The sequence below is a fragment of the Microchirus variegatus genome (genome assembly GCF_963457635.1).
Source record: "Microchirus variegatus genome assembly, chromosome: 21".
Classification (NCBI taxonomy): domain Eukaryota; kingdom Metazoa; phylum Chordata; class Actinopteri; order Pleuronectiformes; family Soleidae; genus Microchirus; species Microchirus variegatus.
In genome coordinates, this window is record NC_139822.1 from 15,946,757 (window position 1) to 15,966,051 (window position 19,295).

Consider the following 19,295-nt stretch of genomic DNA (forward strand, 5'->3'; position numbering starts at 1 on the left):
GTTTTGTTTAACTCTCATTCCAAACCATTTCTCTCAGGTTTAGGTGATTGTGGAGGCCAGGTCATCTTACACATAATTACACATTACACATTATAAATTAGGAAAAACATGGACTGGTGTTCAGAAAACAAGAAGATCCACAACAGTATCAAAAACACCAAGCTGAAGTCAAGAATAAAAAGATTGTAAACACTAGAGAACATGAGGGAAATTGTTGGAAAGCTTGCAGGTACTGACAAAACAGTCTGGCAGTGAGTGGGAACTAAATACCATACTGAGTGAATAATGAGGAACAGGTGGAACCAATTGGGGAGAGGCATGCCAAACTGGAGACAACACAGGTGATGATAAAGGACGAACAACAGTGAGTAAAAACAAACTTTAACAAAATAAACATGAATAGAAAGTAAAACAGAATAAAGAGGACCACAAAAAACACCTACACAATATAATATGGTATGTATGCAATATGGATTTGCTTCACTCAACATTATAGCATAACATGTTGTGTATTAATAGGTTAGGGACAGATGCATTTCTTGTGGGGTGAAGTGTTTGTAAAGAGCTTTTTGCTAATTAGCGGGTTTGGTCTGCATAGAATGTGTTTGTTTTTTTTTGCTGCACGTCATCAGTTCTCAGACGCAGCATGCTGTGCATTAAGATTGGTGGGAAATTCAGCTGGCAGTATTCTCTACCCCCCCCCCCCCCCCCCCCTGCAGTTTTTAGGAACCTTCATTATTACTCTAAACAAGTAGTCTGGAGCCTGTAGGAGACACAGCTGTTGTCTCATTTGTAATAACTGGATTGATAGAGTTTCCTTTTTAGATGTGAGTGAAGGCCAATTAGAAAGGGAGTTAATTAAGGAGCTTTTCCCTCTGGCTGTTTCTTATCCTTTGGCAAATCCTAACACATGAACACACACTACACAATGTATACAAACATTTGTATTTTAAAAAAACTGAGTTTTTTTCAACTTAACACAAAAATACATCAGCATATATAATTAACTTAATCAAATCAAAGCTATATAGCTCAGGCCTAATATTTTAGTTTATGCGTGCTTTACATTTAATGGTGGTCGTTAAAATTTGATTCACGACTTATTAAATGAAGAGACAAAAAATATCTGCATTTGATGTATTTCTATATATAGTACGCGTCGTGTGCGCGACAGTAAATATGTACGCACGAGTGTGGAAGGGGAGGATGGTATTCACCGTGCATACTTTGAGCAGAGGATAAGTGAGGAGGGAAGAGCAAGTGCTTGAGAGAGGGAGTGAGAGAGCGTATGTGCAGAAGGGTGGGGAGGGTTGGTGAAAGGAAGAGAGAGAAAGAGAGAGAGAGAGGGTGGACGAGCGGGTGGGTGCTGTGAAATCAGTTAACAGGAGTGCTCTGTGCGTTTGTTAGACGTCTTGGCCGCTTGCCCAACTTGGCTCATTGTAATCGAGGCATGAGCGTGGACTCCAGGCAGCCCTCTCTGCCGCCTCGGCTGCCTTGCTCCTGGACTCAGCCCAGCTCTCACCGCTGACATGGAAAGACCCGTGAGTGTCCTCTTACTCTTTTACCCTTCTCTCCTATCATCCCGATCCCTCCTGTTCTCTCTCGCTCTCTCTCTTTCTGTGTGTATCTAGTTATCCTCGTCAGCTCTGTCGCAGATTTAGCTGTGATTCACTTGTGTTTTGCTCGTTCTCTCCACTGCTGTAGCTGCTGTAGGTGGCAGGAATTCTGGGTAGGGAGGAAGCCTTGGCAGCTTTCTCTCTGCAGGGCCCCCTCCTCCTTTTGCCTGCCTGTCCAGGCATGGGTGCCATCCACTGGCAGAGCCACAACATTGGTCTCTGTCTGTGTGTTTTGTGATTGTGAGTCTATGTGTGTATATTACCCTTGCTGCTGCACTATCAAAGAGCCGGACTGCTGAATCCGGAGAGGTACCGTTCCCCACATTGGTTTGTGGAGGCCAGTGTTCCCCTTCACTCTCCGCCATTGGTCTTGCTGAGATTCAAATTCGACGGCGTGTCTCTCCCTTGCATCTATTCTTGGTGGTATGTCCTCATGGTCTGTTGTGTTTGGATACCCTGACAACTAGAAGCTGTGAGGTAACCACTTTCCAACCTGTTGCCTCTCAGTGAGTCCCAACTTTTTTCTCATGCTCTCTGTGCTTTTGCAGGTGTAAAACCTGACAACACACCCTGGACTCAGGATATATTGTGTTTTGCTAAAAGTCTGTTTTGACAAAAGTTTGCTGAGCTCTCTGATTTGAGTGCATCTCATCTCAGGGGTAGCTGGTCCCATAATAGAAACACACGCTCTGTGCACTTGTGAGTCATCATTTTGAACTGGTAATATCGCGCAGAAGCAGATTCGACATTCGTGACGTCTCTTGGACAACGGTGGAGTATGACTGACTCACTTTTGCACAGCTTTTCCTGTTGCTGTCATGAAGGCCTGACCCCTCAGAATAATTTCTTCTAAGAAGTGGGTGTTGAATTGTTTTGCTTTGCAGTTTTTAAAAAAGCTGCAGGGGAAACTTTTTTGTTGTAGCCATACAAAACTACATTGGGAATAATGTAGTTTTAGGCCAGACAGATTCTGTCTACCATGTGTCTACAGGTTCGGTCCTCTCAAGCAAATCAAAACAGAATATTAAAAAATGTCTTTGTTGCAGCTTGTTGTCATCTCTCACGCATCAATGACGGCATCCTCACATGTGAGTGTTTCCCTGAAAGCGTTGCTGGCAGTCAGGTTTGCAGAGATGTCCAATATCTGCCTCGTGTTAGGACTAAATGCCTCGTTGCTGACGACACCGGGATGTTTAGGATGCCGTGCATATGCGCTCTGCCTGCATGTGAAATTGAGCTCTGTAACGAATGCTCCATGTGTGATGGGTGTGAAGGAGTGCTAGTGTTGTGTCTTATCGCAGCACATGCACTGGTGTTGGATACAAGATTTGTGTTATCCGGTTATATCCGGTTGGATTTTAATGTTGTTTAGTTGTTCTCTGATTTAATCTTTATTGAAATCAAGTGTGAGTGGGACAGTGGATGGTTGTTTGTCTCTATGTGTGGCCCTGTGATAACGGATAAAGCAGTAGAAGGTGGATGGATGGATGATAAAGGCAAGATCTTACACTAATGTTTGTGTTCGTCCAATGCTTGTCTTTAGAGAACTTTGATAGATGGTGTCGGGTATTTTTTGGTAGTGAAACTTGTCTTTTTGATCGTCATTATTACATCATTGATCTGGTGTGTTTCCTCTAAGGCCACCAGTGACATGATGCCCAAGAGGGATAACGAGAGGGACGCGGAGCTGGACAAGAAGATCGAGGCTCTCCGCAGGAAGAATGAAGCACTCATGAAGAGGTACAAGGTAAGGACACTCTGCTCAGAGGCAGAGAAGTGTTTTTGTATTCATAAACTTGCATATGTCTGTGTGAGGTGCTGCTGTTATAGGATTTCACTGGATTTTAATTTGCATTTAGGAGGTGGAGGAGGACAAGAAAAGGGCAGAGGAGGAAGGAATGGCACTGCAGAGCCGCAAGGGAAAAGCCGACGACCTTACCATCACAATCAGCAAGTCCACCAGTGTGAGTGTCAGCAATAAGAGGTGACAGATATGAACACTGTCGCCACATTATGCTGCAAGGTATGGTTAATTCCCACCTGCTATGCTATATAAATATTTGATCACATTTTCCCTCCAGGACAGCCGCGTGGTGGTGACGAAGCCATTCAGTGGTGGTTCGCCAGCTGGGAAAGCAGAGCAGGAGGCCGGGCCTGTCAGAGTCGGAGAAGGCCCTTCACAGGGCGCCGGTCGTGGTCACAGGAAGCAGTTAACGGTCACCATGGAAGGCAAAAAGGTGAGGTCTGTTTCTACCAAAAATCCTGGTAGCTTCCATCATGAAATATTTACACTAGAACACACCTTGAAAAAACAGTGTAATATACAGCCAGAAAGTTTGCCTTAGGTGAAAACATAACAACATTGTGTAACAGGTATAACATCTAACTTTACCATGAGGTGCTGACATTAGCTGACAGGAGACTGGGATGTTTGCAGTTTTATTGTTATTAAGTCATGAACCATATTCATCTAAATTCACTGATATATTTTAGGGTTATCGTCCAGTTTAAAGTAATTGTAATTGTTCCAGTGTAAGACTAGGTCACATGAGGTCACTTTTACCTGTAGAAGCCTTTTCTTTCTAATGGGTTCCAATAAAGTGAGAAATAATGATACCATATGGTCATTATTGCATTGCTAATTTAGTGTATCTATTCTGAATAATATTGAGCAGACTTGAAATTTGAAAAAAACATGCACTTCATCTACTGGTCTCCATTTAGAGAAAGCTCTGACACTTTTATCTTTATTGAACAGTATCTTATCTTAATGGTTTAGGATACAGCCACATATGTATGTGTTGCGTTATTGTTAAAACCTGTTTGTTCTGAAAATGGTCTATCACACCAGGTTTATTCAACACATGCTTGAGCATTACATACGCATGTTGCTAACAAACCACCTAGTGCCCTGAGTTTTTTTTTTTTACTGTACGTTCCCAGAAAACTTTAAAATCCATCATTAACTTTTTGAGTTATGCTGTTCATGCCAAGACATAACCTACTTAGCATGTGTATTTGGGCAGAATCTAGCATCACAAATCCACTTGATTGTATTTATTACACTCTAATATGAGTAACTGTCTCTTCAGGGTAAGAGGGTGGTGAGTGAGAAGCCAGAGAGGAGGCCGGGCCCCGCCGCAGATGTCAAGAGCCCTACAGATGACGGACAGGCGAGGCGTGTGGAGTCAGCCGGGAGGGGAAAGCATCCCCCTCACACGACCAAGAGGAACACAGCAGCAGCAGCAGCACAGGTTTCAATCGCACACAGACACACTAAGTCACTCAGCACTCCAGTGATCATATGCTTCTGTGCTTGAAACCCAGCACACTCCTCCTCTCTCACACCCTCCTCTGTTCTCCCAGGCTGCACTGACATGTTTTACATAGATGTCAGACAAAGTGGCTGGTCATAGCCCTCCAGTGAAAACGCACAATGGCTTTGGACAGGAGGTGGGCTCCAGCTTTGACTGACTGACTGGGATTAGTGAAAGGGGGGGGACTGTTAACAGAGCTGTTGGTCTACTGAACCAACATGCAGTACAAATGAAGAATCTTCCAAAGGCCTGCATGACAGTTTTGACCTTTTTTTTTTTTTCCTAAGTAGAGGTTTGATGGTTATTTAGCATATTTTCACCCTCTGAGGATGTTTTGTTATATTTTTAGCGAATGACCAATCACCCGGCATCTGTGTTTAGTTGCCTTTGAGTGTTTGGAACAGGCTGTAAAGTTCACAGAGTGCCTCCAGCGCCATGAACGACGGAAATATGCCGTCACAGATCAACAATGGGTTGTGTTATCAGTAATAAATTGAGACGGGATGAATCATTTTGAAAATCACTGGCTTTAATATAAAACTGATATGCATGTTGTCCACACTGCCCTAGGAATGTAACACTCCAAAATACGGGGTAGTTTAAAAAAGCTGCTTAAAAAAGTCTTCTTTATCAGATTTGACTTGGCTGTCAGCTTTGGTGCAACACTACTTTTCAACATTGTTTCTTATTTGTAATAATGTCTCAAACTAATCAAAATAATGGCAGAGGAGAGAATCTACTTCCTGTTTACACCAGCATGCATGTGCCCACTTACTCATGCATTTGAATTATTATGCATATAAAGATTATTTTCGTAGTCGATTAATCTGTCGATTATTTTCTCGATTAATCGATCAATCGTTTGGGCCATAAAATGTCAGAAAATGTTAAAAAACGTTGATCGGTGTTTGTCAAACCTGGAAATGGCGATGTTCTCGAATGTCTTGTTTTTGTCCACAAACCAAAATTATTCCGTTTTAATGATTTCTTTGTGATGTGGAGCAAAGAAACAAAGAAAATATTCACATTTTAAGACGCTAAAACAATCAGAAATCTTGTTTTAATCATGAAAAAAGCTTCAAACCGATTATGAAAATAGTTGGCGATTAAATTATTAACTGATTAATAATCGATTAAGCAATTAACCATTTCAGCTCTAGTATTATCGTCTCGTTTTTGGTAACTTATTAGACTGGATAACGCAGCCCTTTGTTAAACACAGATAGGCAGAGACACATGCACCACCTCCAGCTGGGATGTTAAATGTTACACTATCACTGGCCTTATTCCCCGGGTATGCAGAGATTCTGGAACAGCTGCTCTGCCTCAGTCTGAAGCCTGAGGCGTGCACACAACACACGCACACACATGCTGGTTTTGCAGTCTTTGTGCGGACACTCGCATACATCCTGCATTCCCTAGCATCATAATGAATGCCTAACCCCAAACCTAACCCTAAAACTAGGTCTTAATCCTTCAAAAGCATGTTAAAGTTGTCCTCACGAGGTCAAAATGTCCTCACGAAGATAGGTTTGCCTGACAATTGATGCACACAGCCTATTCAAGACATGTACACACACACACACACACACACACACACACACACCACTGTAAACAGACACAGTCAGGGCACAGGAGGGGTCTCAGGACACGATACAAGTGGAGCTGCTTTCTAAATATATACTGTATACTGGTTGGCCTAGATAGACTGTATATTAAAATCTGTTGAGAAGACCTGACACTACTGACTGAGACCATTAAATCCTATTTACTGACATTATAAATAACTCAATCAGCGCAGTCAACCCCTGGTGGCTGCCTCCTACTTCCGTCCTACTTCCTAGTTTTCACTTTTCAAACAGGAAGATGTTCATTTATAGTCATGGCTGCTGCTCAGTGACATTAAAAGCCTGATGGAGCAAATGTTTACTGAATATTATGGGGGCTGAACGTGTTGTTCTCTTGACTTTATTTCTGGCCCGCCTGGTCCGTCCCCCTGTTTTTATCATGTGGATTGAATCAGCACTTGGACAGTGGCCAGCGCTCGTCATCCGTGGATCCCAGATACTGGTTTCCATGTGGTCGCTGTTTTCATAACTACTTTCATTCGTGTGGAAAATGTTGCTGAGTAGGGACCTGGGAGGAGAAAATGTCCTTTTTATCTCTGTACAGTTTTAGAAACAAAACATTTGTGTGGAAACGATCCACGATGAACAGCACGTTTCCGTGGCTATCGGACTGGGTGTGCGTGTGCATCAGACAGCCTGGCAATAAAGAACGACTCTGTGAGAGGGGTGTGGTGACCTGGCCTTGTCCCAGTCAGATTGTAATGCCTGGAAGTGCCTCAGGACTAGACATCGTTTCATGCTAATGAGAGAGAGAGAAAGAGGAGAAATGAAATTGAGACAGGGGAAAAAAATGGCTGAGAGTCTACTTGTAGCCCACTCACTGTTCTGTCTGTTTCCAGCCGTTGTGTCTCCTCTCTGGATCCTTTAGTAACCTGCCCTCTTCTGGCACTATTGTTTTCCCATTCCCACCATCCTGAAAGGGTCGATTTGATCTAATTAACATTCAACTGCCTTCCCAGTCTGAAAAGGCTCATTATGCTGCCACGGAGACACGCCTGGCAAGGTGCCAGGAAAAGGTCAGAGTGGGAGAGGAGGACGACAAAATGTGGGGACGGGGAAAAAAAAAAAGAAACACGATAGTCAGGTCTTGTGTGCGTCTGCGCATGTGCCGGGCTGCGTTTGTTATTGCTGTTAAAAATAACACGACTCATCCACCTCAGCACAATTTACAGCCAGAAATGCACAGAACTAAACTTCACGGTATTCTCAACCTGCAGTCGGGTGAGTGTCCTTTAAAAAGCAGCGGTACTTGACCACCTGCAAACAACACAGTGTTCTCTTTAGCCCACTGCTGAGTTGACAATTAAAACCCAAACAAGGGCCAAGTCATGCTGTAACATTAACAGTCCACTTGGGGGCAGTGCAAGCCTCTACATTGTTCCTAATGGACGAGCTTGTGCCCGTGCTGTTGCTCTGTGTTGCAGCATTGATGTGACTCAGTACAATAATGTTTAATTGGTGGCAATAAGCTGCCGTGTCACCCTTGTTGTTGTTATGTTAAGCATTCTGTTTCTCTTCCTTCCTCTCTCACAGGGTGAAGAGGTGAAACAGGGGCAGAGAGACACGGAGGAGCACCACGGGCTTTCAGAGCAAAGCACGGTAACCTGCAAACACAGCACGGCAATATATACACTGCCGTTCAAAAGTTTGGGGTCACCTCTACAATTTTTTGGTGTTTTCCATTAAAAGTCACACTTTTATTCATCAAAAGAGTTGCAAAATTAATCGAAAATATAGTCAAGACATTGACAAGATTAGAAATAATGATTTTTATTCAAAATAATAATTTTGCCCTTTCGTTGAAGAACCAGCATTAGAACACAGGAAATGGGCTTCTATACACCTATGTACATATTCCATTAAAAACCAGACATTTGCAGTTAGAATAGTTGTTTACTACATTAACAATTCATAAATAAGGACATTTCTAAGTAACCCCAAACTTTTCAACGGTAGTGTATGTTTATGTATTATTTCTAAAACATAACCCGTCTCATCCATTCAGTTTTATATCAAGTCCACACTCCTTTCCCTATGCTTGTTCCCGTCTGCCTGGTTAACATTGCTGGATTAACTCACAGTTCAAGTGTGCCATTAACAGGCCAGTGAGGTAGACAGTGGCGACAAGCTTCAAAGGCCCGCTGAATATGCTACATGACAAGTGACGTTGTCATGCCCGTTCTGTTCTTCTGAGCCAAGTGAGTGCTAAAGGAAATAAGATGCAGAGGTGTTGTTTTTTTGCAGCTGTTGCATAAGCGTAACTGTTTTGCTTAAGAAAACCTCAGCAGGCATGTTCACGCCAGAAAAAGAGTGAAATCATTCAATAATTTAGCGCTGCTCTCTCTTGATCATTGGACACACTCCTTGTGTAACGTCCCACCCCTGACAACCTCCCTGCGAGGCTGCACATGAGGGCAAGAAATTGAAAAGTGCTAATTAGCCGTGTCGCTAGGGCGTCAGCCGGTGACAGCCTGTTGGAACATGTAAGTGCCTTCCCAGGTGTCCCCTCGGGTACTCCAGGGGTCAGAGGAGAGGAGGTGGAAAACACAGTGATGAACACAGATGCTACATTCACCACGAAACTACAAGCAGAAAGGCAACATGTTTACTTGACTGTGATTGGTCCACACCTGAGAGGAAAACAGTGTGACTGTGTTATGTCACTTTCTCTCACAGGTTTTTTTTTTTTTTTACTGGTTGCTGTGAGATATAATATGCCGAAAGGATTTTTTTTTTTGCCTTTCAAACAACTCATATTTTAATTTTTTTAATCATCTCCCTGCTGCTGCAAAACCTGACAGGCACTTTCTCTTAGACTGCTGTTCTTTTATGTAATTTCCCTCAGAGCCTCGCAGCACTGTTGCCGGGCCTGGTTCACTCCAGGCCTTTGTAGCATTAAAACACACTGCCTCTGTCCCCTTTGATGTGTTAAAGGGACTGCACCAGTATTAGCCAGTAATCCTTTCTACTCTCATCACAGTAATCAATAAACAGGTTAAGAGGGCAAAGGGGGAAGGGGACCTAATTGCATTTACAGCACAGTGCATTCTGTTCTTGCCTCAAAGAATGCGATTGTGTTGTGGATGCGATGCTCGTTTCCATCAAATCATATAATACAATAGTGTTTACAGTGAGGCAGTGTTTGTTCCTTTTTTATTTGAGCCATATTGATCTTTATCAAGTGGTAATCCAGTGTTTACATCACCTGTGAACTGCTATATTGAATCCTTGTATACATACATATAGACCACCTGACATTAAAATGAGAAAACCTGAGAGTTTAAATCTAAATATTCTATTATTTATTTGGCAAATCAAACTGAATTTCAAGCACTAAAACAACTTTTTCTGCAAGTAAACTATAATTTGACATCTTAATCAAGAAATAAATATGCTTTAGCATTAAAAATATACTTTTGGTTAAAGAGCTTCTACATACTGGTGTATTTACCATTACAGAAACGATAAAAAATGTGTAAGAATTGTGTGTACATATATATATATATATATATATATATATGTATATATATATAGAAAAATGGACATCCTGCTGTATTTAAGAGGACCTGAAACTAGCAATTGAGACCATAAACTCCTTAGGATAATCTTTGCTGATAATGATATTATAAATAAAGCAGAGAAGGTTTAAAAATATCTTTTGAAGCCAGTGGAGTCAACTCTCTGACGGCCATTCAAGAGAATCCTGGACCCAGAGCTTTATTATTTATAGTCTGTGATCTTAATTTAGCTCTCTTGTGTAATTATTTCTTTAAAGATAAGAAGCTTCTCTTGTTTATGATCACATTGCCAAGTGTAAATCTGATCCGTTTCCCTCCATTGCTCTGATTACTGTATATGAGACACTAAGTAGTTTGGGGCGATTTAATGTAGTGATGTTCGAGCACCGGTGATTCAAACACTTCCCTAATATACTGTAAATCTCTGTTAATGCTCCTGGGCACCTCAAACATACTGCAATCGTTTGTGTTTACGCAGGAGCCTGAAAGCCCACATGCCACTACTGACCTCGACATCCCAACACTAAGAGAGGAGCAGCAGGAGTATCTGAAGTGGAAGAAGGAGCGCGAGCAGATCGACAAAGAGAGAGTGGCACGTCATAAAAACGCAAAGGGCCAGTGGAGAAGGGCGTGGGACATGGACAAATCTGACAACATGTGAGATTTCCTAGCCCTTTATTTTTATTCATGAAGATAATACATATACTCTTGTGTTGTTTTGTTTTTAATGTTAATTGGCTGTGAACAGGGAAGTGTTCACAGCCAATTAACATTAGCCTAACTTACTATAAAATAGCAGCACCACATGCTAACCTGGCAAATGACAGTTTTAGTAGACAGAAATATAATCATTTATTGGAAAAAAAAGAGCACATTTTCTTACCTAATTAACTTTACACGGTAAATGGATGAACTTTGGTGACAATTAGGGCTGCAACAATTATTCGATTATTAATCGATTACTAACTGTTTTGATAATCGATTAATTGGATCAGGAGTGTTTTTTCAATAATTAAAACAAGCTTTCTCATTTTTCAGCTTCTTAAATATGTGAATTGTTCTGGTTTCTTTGCGCCATTTGACAAAGAAATCATTAAAACTGAATAATTTTGGACTGTGGACAAACTAAGACATGAATAGAACATCATATATATATATATATATATATATACACACACACACATATACATACATATGTATAGTGACTCCATTATAATGTGGTTTATTGAGTTCGTAGCTTGTTTTAGCCAGTCTGCTGTCCAGCTTCCATTTATTTTAATAAGGGAAAAAAATTGCTAATACAATAGTGTTTACAGTGAGGCAGTGTTTGTTCCTTTTTTATTTGAGCCATATTGATCTTTATCAATCTAAATTGGATTTTAATGCATATGTAGATGAACAAACAACCAAAGCTTGATGAGCAGATGTTTCTGTCTTGTTAATTATTCTGCGGAGGCCGCCATAGATGAGCATTCTGGATGAGATGCTACACGATCATGAGGCTCAATCAGGCCACAGGATTTTAGGAAACACCAACTCGTGCTATGCATTCATACGTTTTGTAGACTTTCTCTAGTTACAAAATGCTCAATGTGTGCAGTTTGTTAAATACACTAAAGCCTCCTGCCCCTCATTTAATCACACAATAATACTCCAAAGTGATTGGAGGATTAAACCTAGAGTATTTGAACCTGATGTGTGCAGACTAAATACATTTTTGCTGAGTAATTTAATGTGCTCTTAAAGGACGCTTCAAAATGTAACGTGACAAGGAAGGAGTCGCTATTTTTAGCTACGGATGAGGGATGAAATGCCTTGCCTTATTTGGTCGAGGCTTAAGCAAGACCCTAGAGTAAGAACAGAAGAGGCTACGTGTTTTTCATTCAATGATTTAGGTCGTTGTCTGTGGTTGTAAAATGCAATGTTTGGAAAAGCTCTTGCATCTTCTGCAAGATGACCTTGATAGATGTGCACCGATGATACAGGAGAGCCTGTTGATGAGCTGCAGATATGCTGTTATTTCACAAGAGGGGAAAAAACTATCTAAATAAAACTCTGCTTTAGGTTTTCAGACAAGTCCCTGCCTGATAGAGACTGGGGGCATTGTAGCAGAGGTGAGAAGCACTCCAAACTAAGACAAGAGGAATTGTTGATTTAAAGATGTGTTTATTGACTTGGCCTTTTTTTGTTTTTTTAAAACACAGCTCAGCGAAACACTAGGAGAGGACAACCCAAGGCAAACACGGACCCAAGAGGTCTGCCACTCCTTAATATTGTTTTCTTATGATGTAGCACTCAAATGTATTGAGTGTTATTTAATTGTGACCTGTATTTTCCCGTCCAAGGTTTTGAGAAGCGAGGAAAAGACAAGGGAGCTAAAAATGTGCGAGTGATGAGCAGCAGCAAGGCAAAAGGCAAGGATCGTCTGACTGGGAGAGCCAGGAGGTCAGTCGCAGCTAATAGCTTCATATGATGTATTTAACCACTGGGATGTCCCTCACAATAAGCAGCTAGGAGAACACTTACTATGCCTACTGAAATATGTGAAACGGTGTGGAGGCACATTGTTTTCCTGCATTGTCACAAATGTACAATTTCCCCCCAGATGTCATGAGACATGATTTAGATGCTGAAAAACACAAAGCCCTCATTTTTTTTCCTGTCAAAAAAACAAGCTACCGTGCTGTCAGTGAGTGCACAGCCATTTCTTACGTCAAAGGCCTTGAAGGGAGGAAATACAGCCTCTCAGTGCGAAAATACCCAATGATTTACTGTCTCTATATTTCAGTGAATGCCTGACAAATTATTTCAGGATTCCATTTGTAGTCTGAAATCGAAATTTCTGAGTTGAAGGCGCGATACGTCAAGTCGGACGTTCGGAGCAACCTCAAAAACCCCGGCATAGGATTCAAAGATGGCTGCCTTTTATGTCAATAGTAGAAACACTTTGCTATTTGTGTTATTGCTGTGAATTTTTTACCTGAGGACTGGGGTTCGCTAGCTGTTTTAGTCTTTGTGCTAATTTATCTGGCTGCTAAATTAAACTTCATATTTACCACTATTATTGAGCTGAAGTCTCTTCATTTTTCAGGTGGCAGGCAGGTGAAGAGGGAGATGACCTACAGGTGAGAGAATAAACCTTTGTCCATTGTTTAATAAATGAGACCGAAGAAGGAAAAATCTGTTATTTGTCGTTCTAGATCTCTGATACAACGCTGGAGGAATTCTTGGAGGAACTCGACGCTCTCACAGATGCCGAAGCAGAAGAACTGAAAGGACAGGATGCAAAATCTAAGCTGTCGCCCAGTCCTGACATGCTGGGTACATCTGAGGAAGTGAGCGGGTCCACAGTGAGAGAGGACACCTCCACTGAGGAGCGGCAGGAGGCCTCGTCTCCCCGCAGCTCGGAGAAGAAAGTACGTTTCTCAGAGGAGCTCATTCAGGGAGCTCATATGAGGCAATCTGCAGCCTCCCAGGACTCTGCCAGCTCAGAATCAAGAAGTCAGAGCTCGTTTAAAGCGCCCTCACCTGTAAAGAACAAAGCGCAAGGGCCACAACAGCTGTTTGACAGCACCAGACAGGATGACGGGACGCCTCAGGATCAGGGAGGTGGCCCACAGCAGGCATCTGAAATTGAATGTATGAAAAAAGACAGTGACCCCCCCACAGCGTACACCTCCGCTCCTGCTGAAAAAGCCAGTGCCTCTCCACAGGAAGAGTTTCCTGTCCAGCCTGTGGAGCTCGCTAAGTGCAATATCAGCAACACAAACACAGGTACGGAAGAACCTCTGTGGCGACTTCCCTTCTGTCATGATTTCTAACTAAGACGATGTTGGTTCTCTCACACAGAGGAGTTAATAGACTCGGGTCTGTCTGTGCTGAGTCTGGAGTCAGGAGAAACGCACCCAACACACTGTACCAGCAGTGACAAGGTCAGTGAGCAACGCAGGAAGAGCAATGGGAGAATCGATAGACATGTTAATGGACTGATGGAAGGAAGTGCAAATGGATGAGGATTTAAATTGATGTGTGTATGTGTGCTAAAACAACCGGATAATATGAGTTTAAATCATTCCCATACAAGAAAAACAAAGTGTGAATGACATAAACTCAATTATGCATAATTTCCCCCTTTTTTTCACAGGCAAGAGAGCACGGGAAGATTGTTTGACTGACATTTTTCTGGGATGGAAATTACTGAAACCAAAACGACAGCATCCGGACGCTTCATGTTGCTTCAGGTAGCTCTTTTCAGATATCCGAGTTTTATCGCTTACGCACAAAAAAAACCCACACAGTTTTGTTTTGCTGTGGCGTTTCCCTCCCATTGAAGTTATCAAACACCCACACTTAGGAGAACCTTGTCCCTACTTAAATCTGTTTAGATCTAAAGCACTTTATGTGTGTGAGCATATGCGTACTGACACAATAAACGGGGGATATTAGTATGCTGTTTGAGTGCAATATCACTGAATGTTTACATGTGTAGGAACATATCAAGAGGCTAATCTAATTTGTCCAACTTAGGAAAGTTGTCCAGCCACAGTCAGTTTTATCTATAGTGCCTGATTCTGCCTTACAGTTATTTTTTTTATTAATAATAATGAAATTAATTCTGTGTGACAGAATATAATGATGACACAGTAGTGACAGAGTAGAGTAGAGTCTGTGTTTCAACGCTCACGTCTGTCAGTAGAAAGTATTTGATGCTTCTTGCTTCCAGCATCAATCAGTGTCCCCTTCTAAGTAGAAATCAATACTTTATCGAAGGGCACGGTTGAGATTTACTGTCTTATCGAACCACTGAGCAAAGACCATACGTAATTTCCCAAAAGATATGACCACAGTGTCTTCTCTTTCTGTTTATAAGGCTGTCTGAGGCTCTGCAGCTTTGTCAATTCTGAGAAAAATAACCCCGATGATGTCATTATGCCATCTACTGTGTCTCAATTTTGAAATATCAAGAGTCGTCTTACAAAGAAATGCTGTTATCCAGCGTTTTACGGAAGATGCCCCATACTGAGGACAAAGGTCAAGTTATTTCAGCTCAGCAGGACAAATTTAGACTGTTCTGTCTCTCTAAATGTCCCCCAGCTAAGTGTACAGCTCTAAACTTGTATATCAAATGTTATTCTAGTGCTATATTAATAACTTTATTAAAATCTGTATCTACAGATGATCAGTTACGCAGTAAATCTCAAACTTGCCCTGCAACACATTACTATGGTGTTGTCTAAAGTTGTTGTAGTTTTAGCAGCTGAATCCCAGCTGAATCTCTTTAAACTTTATTAAAGGCTTTTTAACATGTAGTTTCTGTCAAGGCCATGAATCAAAACAGCTCAAACAGTTTAATAATAGCGTGGTCGCGTTGGAACAGACTTCTTTTTTGTCTTGCTCCCTGTGGGACAAACAGACTTGTTTTTGCAGAACATTCATCATCCATTTCCAGCAGGATTTTGTCCCTGAGTCATTGACGCGAAACACTGGGATTCAGCTGGAAGTCGCACTCAACCATAGTTTTCTCATTTTTCTTCTCTTTGGTGACAATGAAACGCGACTAATATTTGAAAAGGAATCCAGTCTGCTGGTGTGCCTTGTACTCTGGCCTCTTCAATACTGAAGGTCTGCCTTTATTTCACATGTTGTAGTGTTAAATGTACTGTACTAACAGTGCAGCATCAGTATTGTTATTTATTTGCCTGTCTGTCCGACAGGCGGAATGTTACCTAGAAATGATTTTGCAAATCTAGACATCAGTTGTGTATGTTTTCTGTATCTGATATGAATGGATTTGTTTTTATTTATTGCCAGTGGACTACTGTATTTTTGGTATCAGTGACAATTATAACAAAGAGGGTTTTGGCTTTTCTCAGTGCTACAGTATAGTAAACAGTTATGTAACGACATAGTGAACATGCTTTCAGCTGCGAGGCCCTTGCCAACCTCGACTATGGTTACGTAAAAAATACAATAATCGAGGTAGAAACACACTGGGAAAATGAAGAAACCGGTCCAAACATGCTGTCTGTGAGACTTATTCTGTATTATATATGGAATTTGAATCATCTGTGTAAAAAGTGGTTCATAAATGACCTCTGAAATATGAAAGATTCCCTAAGGGATTCAAATTTACTGAAATAATTTTAAAGCCGACAACCTTTGTGCACTTTGTTAAGCACTTTCAGACATTATGTCCTGGCCGAAGACACTACATTTGTCTGTTATTGTCTTGCGCCACCTGGACGTCCACTGCTCTCCTCCATTTTTCCACGTACACTTATAACAGAAAGGAATGGATGCACTGTTCGTGTTCATGCTAACTTAATAATGTGTGCAACGTAGCTTCATTTACTCGAGAGGAGTAAAGAAGGAGGCATAGAAAGAACATCAATAAAGTTTTTTTTTCTCTGTATTTTAAATTCTCCAATCATGACTGGCATTGTTTTGTTGCAGTGTCATCGTCTCTTACTCTTTAAACTCTGATATCACAGCTGACAGTGATGGGAACAAACCAGGGGTTGGGATAGTAACGTGGATGTAGCGCGCCAAGATTAAGTTGCACCAAATTTCACGAAACTTGGTGGGAAATTGTAAAAGCCCAAGACGAACAAAAAAGTAGATCGGGACCACGGCCTCAACTCAACAGGAAGTCAGCCATTTTGATTTTGGACGCCGTTATGTACCATTCAATTCAGATAAACATCTGACTGACCGACTGACACGTCCTGTGCATTGATGATTTGTGGGTTATTGTCTCACGAAATCATATCGCATCGTTCAATTTGAATACTTTGAATTGCAGTGCATCAGAGTCGATACAAATCAAATTGTCACCCGACCATCATCGTCATCATCATCATGACAGAAGCACATTGTCTCAGCTGCAGCCACAACAGTGATTCTCTAGGAAAAGAAAGCCCACAAATTTTCACCTTGGTCCACCGAGTCTGTCTTTGTTGGACTTAATTAATTCCATATAAGCTCTCTGCAGAGCTGTTTTATTGGAAGCAGCAGCCTCTGCGTTCTACAGGTGGGACCTCCCATAGGTGCCACTATTTTAATTATCTCCTTCCGAGGCCGTCTCCATGGCAGCCTTCTGCTCACTGAGGCTTTCAGCCTTGTGTAATATTGTAGAGTTTAGTCTGGATATGTCGTGGGATATAACGCCTGTTATGATTTGGTGCTATATAAGGAAAACGGTATGACCTGCTGTAGAGTGTGTGTGTGCAGTAGCTTCACCTACAGCCTTGAAAAAAATAATTGAATACTTTCTCTTGTTGTTTTCCTTTAGTAGTCTTTCAACGTGAGCTGAGAGAATTGTGATCTCTCCATGATATTGCAGGTTTACTTTGGTGCTGCTAAGCCCGATCATAGTTAGTTTGGAGTGTCTGACGCAATACAGTGCACCACGGCGGGGGTGTTGTTGATATTATGGAAATAAGCGCTGTAGGCTGTACTAGAGGATTGAAGTGCACTGTAGGATTATGTCAGCTGCCCAGTTTAGCCAGGAGAAACTTCAGAACCTTGCTTTTCATGAGGAAAACTCCAAAAACTGTCATTTTGTGGTTTAAATGTTGTAGGTAAAAAAAAGACAAAGAAGAACCTGAGTTTTTACCTGACACTCGTCAGGCTGTTGCCCTTTTTTCTAGAATAAGAAAAAGTAAAATTCCGCAAAATGTCAAACGTATTAAAGCTGAAAATTTGCTAAGGTGACGTTCCTCCAGGGTTTGTGATGCCCTCCATGAGCCGTGATTGTTTTCTATTCTTCTTCTTCAACCTTTAAGTCCGACTGAAATGAACATTTTCTTTTATAAGTGAGACCTAACTATTACTATTACAGTTGATGGGGATGTGGGTTACGTTAAAAAAGGACATTGTGAACTTGTGACACATCCTGACACTGACAGGGTGACAGTCCCTACTGAGCGTGTGTCTGTTGGTTGTGGATGTGACAGCCACGCCTCAGCAGCTGCCATGATCATAAAGACTGTGTGTGCTCCTCACTCATCATCACCACCCCCCTCCCTCCCTCCTGTTGTCCAGGAGACTGTGCTGACAAGTTCTCCGTGTGTTGCCTCTATATTTGGACGCATCATCAAATAAATCAGGTCACATTGTTTTGGTGACGTAATGCAAATGCGTGAATCAATACTCAGAGTATTAGGAACTAAACAACAACAACTGCCATATTGATACGTGGAACATGAAGCCATTGTGTTTAAATGGGTGGAATACTGCATGTTGTCCCCCACCTTGTCTGACAATGTAGGTCATGGTCATTTAAACAAAAACTACATTTTTTTTTTTTTACATTTTAAGATAAGCAGGTGTATCGACACTGGGTAATTGAGTGACCTTTAGTGTTTTTTCTAATTACCGATTAGAAGTACTGTTTTTTTAATATAGGGACCCAAGATGACAAACTGACAAATTTGTGCGTAATATAACATTTCGACTATCTAACCAAACACAGTTAGCTTGATCCATGCTAATAAATGAATCAAAACTTCATTTTATGCATGTGTCATTTAATAAATCTTAAATAAAAGGCTGGAAAAAAAACCCAAAATATCTTCTGAGACCAATTTGTGGCTCCTGACCCGGTTTCTATATTATTATATTATAGTATTACATCAAAGAATGAATGCCATGTTTCTTTTCAAGCATCCTGAGATGGCTGACAACACAGCTTCACTTTCTCCTCACATTTTAGGCTTTTATTCACTGAAAAAAGCTCCTGTTCCCTGTCATCTTGTTGTCACCCCCTGCTCTGCAAGATGACACGTTAATATTTCATCATTTTTGTGATGCAAACTCTGCATGGATGTAGTCTGGCTCTAGAAAAACGCGTTTTTCACCTTTAGGTTCTGATGTGCATCTATGCATTAGTTGTGGAAACGTGAAGCCTATAGTGGACATAAATCAATAGACTTGTGTCTTTGGTTGAGTAGTTTAAGGTGTTTTCCATATTCATTGATTATGGATTTGAGTAGAGAATAGAATGGCAGTGGAAACACCAAAGACTGTGGTCTATGGGAATATCAGCCTACTTCTCACACAGGAACCCTTATTTCTAAGAGTGTAGCTGGAGCTAATTATTTCACATCAGATAATGTAATCATCTTCGACCCTGGGGTGACTGGGTTCAAAGGTCACTAGGTCAGATACTGTCTACAGTGCAGGTTCCGCTCCTTCATCAATATAGGTCGCTCGTCA

At 41.4% G+C, this 19,295-nt stretch overlaps 1 protein-coding gene across 1 annotated transcript; it reads left to right on the forward strand.

The window, feature by feature from the left end:
* Positions 1-1,377: 1,377 nt before the first annotated feature.
* ccdc9b (coiled-coil domain containing 9B) lies at positions 1,378-16,491 on the forward strand. The gene is made up of 14 exons (XM_083907431.1): positions 1,378-1,541; positions 3,256-3,363; positions 3,476-3,580; positions 3,698-3,853; positions 4,709-4,870; positions 8,095-8,160; positions 10,558-10,736; positions 12,144-12,193; positions 12,284-12,334; positions 12,425-12,524; positions 13,171-13,204; positions 13,280-13,853; positions 13,929-14,011; positions 14,224-16,491. Exons 1-14 carry the CDS (start codon positions 1,530-1,532, stop codon positions 14,248-14,250), a joined length of 1,707 nt encoding a protein of 568 aa, XP_083763557.1. The 5' UTR covers positions 1,378-1,529; the 3' UTR covers positions 14,251-16,491.
* Positions 16,492-19,295: the final 2,804 nt, after the last annotated feature.